The sequence below is a fragment of the Phallusia mammillata genome, chromosome 5, assembly GCF_965637545.1.
Source record: "Phallusia mammillata chromosome 5, kaPhaMamm4.hap1.1, whole genome shotgun sequence".
NCBI lineage: Eukaryota > Metazoa > Chordata > Ascidiacea > Phlebobranchia > Ascidiidae > Phallusia > Phallusia mammillata.
The window spans coordinates 25341519-25354053 of NC_137256.1; the positions used below are offsets into that span (position 1 = coordinate 25341519).

A 12535-nucleotide genomic window follows, 5' to 3' on the forward strand; every position below is an offset into this window, starting at 1 on the left:
ATAAAAACCACGTGGCGTGACAGAGTTAAACAGCAAGTCGGTTTAAATCTTATCAGCTTAAATGTCAGCTAATGAATTTGAAGTGATATCAAAATGAAAAACGTCAGCAACAGAAAAACTGAAAAACAAAGTCACAGGTTGGATTTTGAAGCAATTAAAATTGTTGGATGGAAATAAAAAAAGCGTATAACAGAGTAACGGCAACGTACATTCCCAACTTTTACAGCAGGTTTGATTTTTAAAATATTTATGTTCTACCAAGAAACAGAAAGCGGAAACTGATTTGCTGTAAACTATCAAAAATATATTATCAGCTTTTGTCATTTTTTCTTCTATATTCCAGCATGGCGCGTTTTATTACAGATAGAATGCGCACAAATTACGCGACACGTGCCTATTTTAACACGACACGTGCCTATTTCAACGAATGTTGCTCCAGGAAAATCAATTGAAGTTTTTCTCTGCATTTTTGACGAGACTTGCTGATTACTTGTATCAGCTCTGTGATTGGTCGGTTTTCGGGCGCGGGAGTGACGTTTGAGAAGGAAGCGCTATGATTGGTCGAAAAAAAAGAAAAAAAATGAGACAACTTGTTCGATCTTGTTCAATGGTGAAGGAAGCTGTGTCGGTGGAGCGACTCACCAATTGAGAATAAACAGGTAATTTGCGAGTTGTAAATCAACTAGCCTGGTATTTGTGCAGAATAAACTCGGGTGCACACTTGTTGACTTCTGTGCATATACCAGAATAACATTTACCAGAATATGTTTGACTTATTTATCAAATACACGATATTGCTGGTGGATCGTATGTTTCAGGTCGTCGGATGGTTTCAATCGCTTCGGAGAAACATCTACCACAGCGAAGAAGAAATACTTTATGAAACTTCCTAAAATAGGCGAGTAAATAAATGATTGAAGTTTATGTACTTATCTATACTTTTGGCGTTAAATGGTAATAGTTTGTATGTCCAAGTGTTGGCAGTATAAAGTGCACTTATTCTGTCTTCGCATGTTGGCATAGTTAAATATTTCATAAACTATAGTTTACATGTTGCCTTGAATTCCAAATACTGATTCTGCTTTGTTTTGCAGGGATTGGATTTCCGACGGAAGCGTAAAAAAGATGGGGGGAACTTTCGGCTTCAAGTTAAGTTGATTGTTTTAACGCTTATATAATGCTAGGTTACCTAAAATAATATTTGCTGCATACACTGACGACTCATAATAGTTTGCAGAAAGTTAGTAAGAGTTTTAGGCAGAAGTCAAATATGCTATACATCAAAATTTAAAACAATTTACAGTTTCAATGCTGGTACATCCATGTTTATATTTACTCAAATGGTTTTGGTTTCAGATCATGGCGTGACTAAGGTTTAAAGACTTCTAAATCTGAACTTGACAGAAATGGCACTGAAGCTTTAATGTAAGTAAACTATAAATAGAGAACACGAGCGTTGTGAAGTTAAACATAGATTAGAATTTAAACTATCATTTATACCGTTGCTTCAACGGATAGCAAGCCCGGTGTGTTGCATGGCATGATGTTTGTGCATGTTACATTGTTTTGCATGTCACGTGTGTTTGTGAGCTGCTATTCAGTTATCAGCACCGGTAGAATCGATTTTTCCTTTTTACATAAGTTTAACAGAATGCGATTGAGATATTAGATTTCTATTATATTAGTTTTAGGTTTTTTTTATCAAACCAGAATGCTGTTGTTAGTTTTGTTGCAGACGTTCGAAGCAGCAGCCAAACATCGGAAACAACTGCGGTGACAAAGGTTGTGGAGAAACGCTGATCGGATCAACGTAATTGAAGCACAACATTCCAAATGTAAGTGTTTATCTTACCTAGTTATGTTACTTTTGAAGGTCGCTGGTCGCGTCAATTAAATCTAATAACTATATGATTCCATTTAAATGAGACGGAAATGCTCATGCCTTCCAAATAGGCGAATGAATAAAACTTGCTACAAAAGTTATGTTATATTTTGTTTATATGCAACTGGCCGCGCACTTACCATTTATATACATGTTTTTTTAGTCACTTCGATAACATCAGGAGAAACAACTGGAAAACATTGGTGGGTCTTCGCGTGGATAGGATCCTTCAACTGGATAGGAATGACGCAACCAGCGATCGATGACGTCATCGTGCAGTTTCGGTTTAACCTTCGCATAGTCATGATCCTTTCGCATGTAGATGAGCGTGATGACGAAACCTGCGATCGATGACGTCATCGTGTACTTTGTATTTGTCCACTAATAAACAATCTTTCATACACGTTATATTTGGTACACTTCAAATACACATCCGCATTGTTTATCAGTTTGCGTGTGTAATATTTTGTACCAACGGTTTTATTCTGCTTTAATTTTTAATGACAGAACAATTCCTTGTCCTTACTAACATAGTGTTTTCCATCACTGTTTTTTCACCCCTTTAAATCTTCCACAAATCCATTTTTAGTCCTGCTTCTTGCATTGTTGCGAAACAAATTTTCCTGATAACATATGTTATAGCTACATCTAATACACAGAATTATTTTTTTAATAAATAATTTCCCATAATTTTCACGATATTTCGTTCTACGTCGCTTTCGTATTTCCCTTGCTCACAACATTTTATTATTGTTAGAAATTTCCACCCTTTTGGTCTTTGAAAAGTTTCAATTTTGTCCCACGAATCTTAAAATAAATAACATATCTCCGTTCCCCACTAAACTTCTAAATCGTCCATTTAACGTCTGTCCTTTGGTTTGTCGTAGTAGTACCTTTTTTGCCTAACCATGTGTGTGAAACTTGTTCTTTGTTTACTTCAATAATACTAAATAACACGTTTTATTTCGGTTCGGTGTGTTGTTTTTTTAGGTAAACCACCAATCAGAGCAACGTCGCAAAACACAAGAGAATTAGTTTACAAAAAATTGACCTTGGGTTACGAGGATTCGAAGGCTTCGCGAGGTTCGATCCCATGACTCACTGCTTTCTACCATTTGCTGCAAACCACTACACTAGCAAGCTGCTTGTTGTTTATTGAATGATTCTTTTACATAACTCTAGAACCGCAGTAAAAAACGCTCTGGTACAACAACATATAAGGACCACTTAAAGCTGGGATGGTCGTCACCAGCCGTGGCGTAGAGGTTAGTTCCTTGCTTCTCAATCCTCTCACCACTGTTCGAACCCCGGTAAAGATAAACTCTGCCCCGGTAACCGATAACACACTTTGGGTTCGAACGTTGCCCCTCTGATAGAACTCTGTGGTGATCCTCCTTCATTGAGGTCTCTCCCCGTTGTAGCAATCTCATCCCCTGCTTCCCAGACTCTAAGCCGTCAGCGAGCTAAAGTTTTTCCCCTTCTCTATGTGTGTCACTCCACTCTCAAACCTTAAGACCGTACACCTATTTAAATGAGATCACAATTAAAAGGTAATTTTGCACTTTTTTGGAAAACCGCCCAATATAATACAACAAAAAAAGTGTGGAATGTTGTAGAGTAGTATTTTTAGACACTTTTGGGGGGGGCTTGGGAGGTGGAGGGCCCTTCGGGCCCTGCTTGCGCCGAAGGCGCAAGCCCTTTGTACGGAGAGGGTTGAGGGTTCTTCACATCACTTGGAGGGGGGGGGGGTCCAAGGCTACGATTCGAACCATTGGCTTCGAACCGGCGTTTTTTCTATTTACCCACTACACCGCGCAAGCGCCCTTCGGTCTAAGGGCTAAACTGACTTATGACTTGTTCTTTTCGTCGATTCTTATATCATCAAACAAAATATTTCTGCGTTTGAACGATCAGCGTGAGGTTCGTTAGCTTATGGAAGCCAGTCAGGGAGATTGGGGCAGTCATGGAAAAGGGTTAGACCCATGGGGTGGCTTAGAGAGTGATGAGATCAGAGCGGGGAGAGACCTCAATCAAGGAGGGTCACCAGTGAGTTTTATCAGAGGGGCAACGTTCGAACCCGAAGTGTGTTATCGGTTACCGGGGCAGAGTTTATCTTTACCGGGGTTCGAACAGTGGTGAGAGGATTGAGAAGCAAGGAACTAACCTCTACACCACGGCTGGTGACGAGAAACCCAGCTTTAAGTGGTCCTTATATGTTTTTGGTTCTAGGGTTCAGCCAAAAACTAAGCAGCGATGTAGCTTTTGGAATTCGAACCCAAATCTCCAGCATATGAGGACAGGATCTTCACCGCTACACCACGAGAGGTGACGGCAAACCCACCCAAAAATGATACATTTGTGAGTTAGACGATTCCTTTCCGAAAAAAATAACAAATTTTGGGAGAGGGTTAGAACTACAAACCATAAGTTCTATGGACCAAGCAGCTTACCATTAGACCACAATGGACACGAAATCGCACGGCGGGTTTCCTTAATGATATCGATTTCTTTTCTTACCTATTATTATCTTAATTTTTAGACACACAGACCATACATGTAGACGATTTTTTAGTGGTTGGGCAAGCAGCTCGTTAGTACAGTGGTTATGCAGGCAGGTAGTTAGGTTCAGAGTAAGGCAGACAGGCAGGCAGTAAATCTCCAATTCACTGGTTCGAACCTCTGAAAGGTCGAAAGGCTGGATAGAAGTTCACAGAAAGTCTCACAGAAGGGCTGCCTGTCCGCTTGCAGAGGAACTGACTCAACTGACGTAGGAAGGCCAGAAAAACTCGATTTTTACGAACAACTTCAATTGTAAAGTTGTTGTTTTTTTGACCAAGTGTGCAACCACAACACTGTGGACATATGTGAGGAGGGCCATAGCAACGTTACTTAATGTTGTAGTTGGATCGGAGTACGACAATTCTGGTTCTAATCACACCGGAAGTCTCAAAATCTGCTGATAGGAAGTTGTGTAAGGTCCAAATCTTTTTGCTCATACGTTCTAATTTCACAGATTTTTGTTTGTTTGTTGACCTCCCGTTACGACTGACTTGGGATCTACACTGGACCCTATCCAACAATACGGAAATATAGAGTCTAACAAGAATAAATATGGTATAACGGCATCAAGCCAATGGAGGATAAAAATGACATAAAAATGTCAAAAAAACGGCAACCTAAAATAGCGTATATTATAGCATAGAATGTAGAAGCATAACTTGAAAACATACTACAATGAAAGATGTTAAGTACAAACAAAGACCAAAACCAATAAAATTACAAAATAGACACAATTATGAGTCTTTAAATATGTAACCTAACATAGAATATAGTATAGAATAACGAAACACACCTAGAATAAACACAGTGCTCACAAATTAACAGCAAAACAACGTTTTAAGTAAACAAATAAAATAACAAAAAGTACGAGTAACACGCACGCAAAAATAAGCAACATTTAAATAAACGTTCAACAGTGTCTGTACGCATGCCAAAAATTTGGTTATAATTCAGAACTATTAACAAAATAATATAAGTAAGCATTGCCAAAATTGACGATGAACAAGAACTAAATTACATAAATATTTTAGAATGTTAGAATTTACAAGAAACGACAAAACGCAAAAATATAATTACGATACAAATGTAGCTTTAACTTACTCAATACACAAAGTTGTTTTTTATTTAAGCGAACACAGAAATGTGAAAACAAAACATAAGTTCGAAGTTCTTCGGAAAGTAAGTTCTTCATCGGGAAAAGAGCGTCGAGAATGTCTGGTTGAAGATCGTCCACTGATTGTATGGTTGTTGTTCCAAGTCTGAATATGATAGGAGTGCTTCAACTTGTGGCCAACATCGTCCATAGAATGAACTCCAATCTTTACCCGACATCTGAGCTCCTGAAACAGAAACATACAAGAGACAAAACAATGCAATTCCATACTTTCATATAGATCGCTTAACATATTCGCAAAATATAATATACTGAAAGCTAGACAGTGTGCACCATGTTGGCTATAAGCAACCTAATTGAAAAAAGTAAATTGTTCGACTATAATTTCCTGCATACAAACGCCTTAAGTTCATTAAGTGTTAAAATAATTTTTAAATGCGCTTACTTATTAATATGAATGATTTAATCGATGCTGACAACTGAATAGCCGCTCTAACACACAAGTGACATGCAAAACAATAAATGTAACATGCACAAGCATCATGCAAAACAACAACAGGCTTGCTATTCGTTGCAGCAACGGCTAAAGAGTCACAACTATTATTAATCCCCTCCAATTCATTGGTTGATTTGTAAACATTTTACTATAGAAACTCCCGAACCGGTACTTATGCAGCAAAACGTCTATCTAAAAGAATATAATTCATGTAGATTTGCCTTAACACGTACCTGTATATAGTTCCAATTCTTCCAATGGTTCGTTCAAGCGCAAATCCGACTCCATTACGCAATGCCTTCACGACATACAGGAGATCTGCAGCAAAAACACAAATATTAATATCTGACGAATTATAGTGCATACAAAATAAAGTTATAAAATTAACCACTTCTAACTCTACTCCTGCCTCACAGCTCTTTAGCTTACTCTGTGTTACGTTGTATCTGTAGATTTAACATTATTCTGGTTACTTAACTTATTAAGTATTTCCGATGTATGTAGTTCCCATTCATCTAGTGATCAGTCCAATGCCGATATTATTCCCCAGTGTCTTAACAGCAAACGGGAGATCTGCAATAACCAATGTAAATATTAAAGTTCGATTGCTGTTGGTTTTAGAAATGAAAATAAAATAATATCAGTGCATATTTGACGCTCCGTTTGTTAACGCTTCTAATCTTTACTCCTGCCTCACAACTAGTAAGCTAAACTCAAAACAAACGACTGTTACAAACCAGGGAACGCCAAATAAGCAACATCACATTTAACTTTCTGGTTACTTAACTTAATTAGGCCTTTCCGATCTTTCCATCTTCTTCGATCACTCCGCCTCCAGTAATTGTCTGCAAAACAAAATATAAGCAGTACCAGGAATTTGACATATCGTAATATTAATTACAAAAAGCTTAACTATATACCAACATGTGAAGACAGGATAAGTGCACTTTTATACTATTTCCCCATGTTGGCCCCTACATCTAACATTAAGTGATACAAGTTAATAGATAACATATAAAAATACATTTACTCGCCTGTTTTCGGAAGTGTGTGTTGTGTGCCAACGAAGCCCTCTTCCGTAAGAACGATGTTTCAGCGTCCAGCCAATCAATTCCCGAAGCCATCCGACGACCTGAAGCAAAGTGACCCAGCAGCAGTATATAGTGTATTTGAAAAGTGAATTAAACATAAACGCATAACTTATTATTACAGGTATCAGTGCGAAGTAAACAAGTGTGCACCCGAGTTTACTTCTACAAAGACACCAAACAAGTTGATTTACAACTCGCAAATTACCTTTTATTCTCAATTGGGAAGTCGTTCCATCGACACAGATACCTTCACCAAGTTGTTCACAAGGAATGACAGATCGAAGGCGCAAGGACAAAGTCGCCTCACTTTTTTTTCTTTTTCTTTCAACCAATTAGAACGCTTGCTTCTCAAACGTCATATGGGCGCTCTTCAACCGTCCAATGACAGGCTTTATTGCATCAATCAGTGAATTCCACTTCGGGCTGGTTGATTGATTGCGGGAGGCAAAAATCTTGGAATGATTGGCGGCTGAACTGTTGTGACGTGGCTTGACTTGATTGGTTCTTGTGACACAATTGCTTGCTGGAAGAATCCGAAGTTCGTTAGGATTTGTAACCAAACAGCACAAATAGGTTTAGCCATCCGTTTAATTGTCCCGTCATCGTAAAAATGTAATGCAATTTCATTAAAGGAAAAGTTTTATTTTACTTGGTGTGTTGTTGCGTAGACGAAATAAGTATTAAAAACGTTGTTATGTTTCGTTTTCCTTTACCAACGACATTAAATTTTGTGCCACTGGGGCCATTAAACATACAACCAGCAAACATTCTGGCAATTAACATATTTAGAAGCAGTCTGTACATGTATATAGCTGCCTACTTCATATAAATCCAAAGCAAATGTTTAGCCCAGTGGCTCCCAAACTTTTTTGGCAAACTTCTCCCTTAGCAGTTTAAACATTTTCATTTCTCCCTAATATACTACGTAGTAGATGCTAAACAATACAAAGATCATTAAACATTGGTTTTTTTTTACTTTACAGGTTATATTTCCAGAGCTGAAGCGTATATTTACAAATCACATGTAAAAATTAAAGTCAATTTTCCCCTCAAGTTTCAAAATCCATCTCTTGGGAGGAATTCCTTCTTAAAAACAAGATGACAAGAGACGTCTGTGCTTAAATATAGCTGCTAATTCCTTTCATTTGCCCTCTTGACATAGAACTCAAAGATACAGAAGCAAAATGTTTAATATCAAAAATGCAAGTAAGAAAATGAAACTATTTACCACACTTTACAGACAGTAACATGAAAAACAAACTTAAATGAGATGAAAACAAAAACATAATCACACATATGCATGGTTTGTCACAATTTGGTGTAAGAGTTATACCCACTTGTTCAACGTACTGTACTGGCATTTTCCTAAATTTTATTGTCTTTTTGACATGCTTTTAGTGCTACATTTTTATTAGTGACTTTTTTGTTGATGGACATGGTCTAAAAGAAATTCTATGTGTTGTTTATCTCACAGTGAAGAATGGTGCCCGGTCAAGTTTGTAATATAATATATGATATCTTTATGCACGTTTAATTTCTTGTTTGTTTATGTTGCAACTGTTTTGTTATACAGGAATGATTTTATAAATTAGGACCAACACATAAAGACTAAGAAATTTGGTCATGAGAAATGAACAAATGTATTGGTCACTTGCTCATTGGTTTAATAATACATTGCATGATTTTATTGAAACATGTTAGTTTACTTCATAACAAAATGAGATGAATAAGGGATTTACTTTAGTCTACGAACTTTATCTTTCAGAAGGGTAAGACACAGTTTTGTCACACAATATATCAGAATTCATTTGTAAACCAAAAAACTTGCTATATTAAAAATATTTGAAAGTAGACGGTTTTCAATGGAAACAGGTTCGGAAGCCCTTTGTGAGAAAAGTCTTGACAATTAGGGACGATTTATTATTTTTTGCCAAGTAATGTTAATATTATTAGAAGCCAACAAAAGACTTTTTACAAACCATTTCCTCATGTGTAAGCAGGTTTCTGTCTACAGGAAAATGTATACAGGAAAAAACATACAACACAAAGGGAACAAAGGAAGCAACAGTACGATATCACTGCATAAAAATATATATCGACGCACAGTGTAAGCCAATAACCCTGTGCAAACTAAGCAAAAATATTAAGGCAAGCAAACTATTTGTGAGGAGATTTCTTCTTGTTCTTCGCCGCTGCTGCTTTTTCCGCTTCAGCTTTTGCTCTCACTAAAATAAATACAATTTTTGCTTATTTAGATGTAAATAATGGTAGAACTAGCGCTAGCCTACTACGAAGCTGACATGTGCAGCATACACGGCAGGCAATGGTGCTTGTGATTCGCCTTTGCTTGTGAAGGCCACAATACAGTTTCGTATGTGAATGTCAAATTCATAGAGCAAAAGTAAGCAAACAAATTTCTGCTTGGCTAAGTTAGCAACACCCAAGTATGCTACATTATATAGATAAAGTCATCTGATAACATTTTCATTTTTAAGCCAGTTAGATGGGATACTGTTGGCATTTTTTTAAGCTCATCCGCCCTTCATTAGGTCTTATTTTGGGTACTAAACGAGTTGCTAGGCACTCTCCACACTGCAGAGGTGTGTGGTGAGCTGGTTTAGTCGCCAACGACCCGACTATGAAACAGGTAGTACAGTACTGGATTACATATTTCCAATAGCACGCAGAGCATGTCCTGACAGAGTAATGTATTTCCTTTCCATAAATAGGATAGTTAATTAATTTTGTGGCAATTTTTTTCAATTTCTGGTGAAACCCCTTTGATGGTATAAGTTGGTGCTGAAACCGCTACATTACAGGATGCAGAAGTTAACAATGAGCCTGTATAATATGTATTGGCTGCTTTATGTTTCTAAAACTGTGTTTGTAATTTAAAACAGTTTCTATTTTTGCTCTATACTAGAATATCAAAAGCATATGCTTTCAGGAGTGGTATGAACTTTTAGTTGATCTGTTTACAAGTCTGTACAATTTTTGCTATTCAATGATGTGTTTAAGGACCCCCAACCACCCCCCTGGAAGGACTCCTGTTCGACTTGTACATGTGAATATCAGGAGTGAGTATGTCAGCAACATTAATTTACCTGTTTACAGTGTTCACATCTCCTTAACATCCGACATTGTTTCCAGTAATGTAAATCTAAACCCTCCTCTGTAAATCCCTCATCTCTTTCGCCACAGAAAATACACATGCTGCAAAACAAACAAGGTAGTTGTAGTAAAAGCAGGTAAAGATGACATTTTTTTTCTTGTTGGTATATTTTTCTCAGACAGAATAACAAAACAATTGATTTTCCGAAAAAAAAACATCAAACCAATGTTGATTTTTTATAACTTTGCATTAGAAGTAAGCAGCATTACACAAGCATGCTAAAAGCAGGTTTTGTGCCAAGTTTCAATACAATTTTCGCATAAGCAAGTAAACAAATCAATAATCATACAAACACTTTTAAATATTGATCAATCCGTACTGTGACCAACATTGACAATTGAACAACTATTTTGTTTGTAACAGCTTACTCAGATGCATGACTGCAGGTTAATTTCAACTAGAGAACAGAAAATACACCTGCTACAATAAACAAACAGGTTAATTGTACTACAGTTGTAATTTCGGTTTGTTTTTCTCTGGGCAAGGTAATAAATAATGATTTTCAAAAAACAACATCAACTGATTTCAATTTTACTATTATTTGTATGAAGAAGTAAATAGATTGATACAGCCTGATATAAGCTTCAGCTTTTAAAATGGGATTTAAGCACATAAACCAATCATTATTATGCAAAAACCATATCTGATTTTTAAATAACATTCTAGATATGCATAGTACCAAAGCTACCAATTGATAAGCAATCACCTATTTTGTTTTAAACAATCTTACTTAAATGCACAATTGCACTGGGAAGAGTTCCTAACAAGTTTTTTTTTTACGAAAGCACATGCATATTATAGCATAAACGCTTAAATATATACATATAATATTGCATAAAACAAATAAATTTGGAAACTTACTTGTCCAGAAACGAATCATCATCGGCACTGGTCCTAAATAATAATATATTGCTTTAAATATGTCCTATTTAACGTTCTTTTTCAAAGAAAAGAAGGAGTAAATAGTGGCATAATGGGGTAAAACAAAAAATAGACACCTATGAATAGCAAATTCTACAAGCTGTCCAATTTTCATTCAATTCGAACATTGATAAAGGGTCACCCATTTTAGGGATTATTTGGTTGAATTGTGGTGTTACAAGGCAAAACATAACATTTGAAGACTTAGTATGTTCAATAAACTTTGCAAATTTCATATAATTAGAACGTTTTTTAAAAGTTCATTTATTTTAGGGGGCTAGTTGAGTAAATGTTGAGGCTACAAGGTAAAACACATCAATCGAAACCTGGTAATAGCATAGTCCACATGCTACCCAAAATTTAGCCTATTCCGACACTGTTTAATAAACTCACCCATTTTAGGGGGCTAGTGGGGTAACTAATAGGGTTATTTGGACAAACAAAGTGGGATCCACATCTACATAACTATATCTACCATCTGTGTACATTTCAGACAAATCCATCAAACATTTGATGGAAAAACGAGTCGGACAAACTTTGGGGAGAAGAAAACAAAAGAAAAACAAAACAAAAACAATTTGAGTAAAATCAATATGTGTCCCTTTCAGGGAAGGGGACCCATAACTATTTCCTCAACGACAACAAAACTGTAACTGGATCTCTGAATCAATTCCATACAAACCTCACTTCACTAAACTGGAATCGAATTCCTATTGTCTGCATTCTCTCCTGCCAACCAATTTGTTGGAAGTACATCGCTCGTGACAACAAACTTGATTCAGCGACATTCAAACATGCATTTTATACCTTTGCAGAAAAGTAGCTAAAAATATTATCGCATAATAGTGGTGAGTTATACAAAGATGCACAAAACACAATTTACAATCCTGGAAACCAAATGCAAAAACTTTGTCTTTAACCAGACTCAAATACAGCAGCTTAAAAATATGACTTTTTGTTTTGCAGTAGATCATACCATCATCAGCAATATTACAAAGTCTGCATGCATTTATCCTTTATCTGGTGAGTGTAAAAGTAAAGATAGGCATTGCATTACAGCACCTTATAGAGTGTGATTATTGCATTTCCACCAGTTTCTGTTTCCCAGTTTAAAGATTAACACAACTTGATCAGATCAGGCAAGTGTTGGTAACAAAAATGTTTTTGCTTTATATATTTGCTACATATAAGCTCATTGGTAATTTGTTTTGGATCATTTTTTTACCTACTTCAAAATGTCCAGCTATGTTTAAAAACCTGTTTAACTCACCTTGGTAAGTGAAAGTATAAAGTTCAGTTG

General features: G+C 36.4%; 2 protein-coding genes and 2 long non-coding RNA genes across 5 annotated transcripts in view; 1 reads left to right on the forward strand and 3 right to left on the reverse strand.

Annotated features, from left to right (window-relative positions):
• Positions 1-12535, reverse strand: part of LOC145228655 (uncharacterized) — a 91540-nt gene that overhangs the window by 38647 nt on the left and 40358 nt on the right. The gene's annotated exons all lie outside the window — the stretch shown is intronic.
• Positions 408-2845, forward strand: LOC145228738 (uncharacterized). 2 transcript variants are annotated; one of them, XR_013860243.1, is made up of 6 exons: positions 408-659; positions 819-898; positions 1095-1148; positions 1357-1425; positions 1725-1835; positions 2046-2845. It is a non-coding gene; the product is annotated as an uncharacterized LOC145228738 (long non-coding RNA). The 2 variants fall into 2 exon arrangements; XR_013860244.1 differs by having other exon boundaries at positions 1736-1835.
• On the reverse strand, positions 5359-7675 carry LOC145228698 (uncharacterized). Its single transcript, XR_013860196.1, has 4 exons — positions 7348-7675; positions 6530-7183; positions 6285-6369; positions 5359-5781 (listed from the first exon to the last, which is right to left on the reverse strand). It is a non-coding gene; the product is annotated as an uncharacterized LOC145228698 (long non-coding RNA).
• Positions 8315-12438, reverse strand: LOC145228691 (centrosomal protein of 104 kDa-like). The gene is made up of 4 exons (XM_080093949.1): positions 11918-12438; positions 11176-11208; positions 10247-10355; positions 8315-9367 (listed from the first exon to the last, which is right to left on the reverse strand). The coding sequence occupies exons 1-4, from the start codon at positions 11989-11991 to the stop codon at positions 9365-9367; spliced, it is 219 nt and encodes a 72-aa protein (XP_079950075.1). The 5' UTR covers positions 11992-12438; the 3' UTR covers positions 8315-9364.

What these genes read in the sequence shown, in the direction of transcription:
- LOC145228691 (XM_080093949.1), bottom strand. Translation starts at nt 11,991, where the DNA reads ATGTACTTCCAACAAATTGGTTGGCAGGAGAGAATGCAGACAATAGGA. An exon ending in TTCCAGTTTAGTGAAGTGAG is followed by an intron (nt 11,209 to 11,917) that starts GTTTGTATGGAA and finishes ATTATTATTTAG; the next exon opens with GACCAGTGCCGATGATGATT. An exon ending in GATGATTCGTTTCTGGACAA is followed by an intron (nt 10,356 to 11,175) that starts GTAAGTTTCCAA and finishes TTTGTTTTGCAG; the next exon opens with CATGTGTATTTTCTGTGGCG.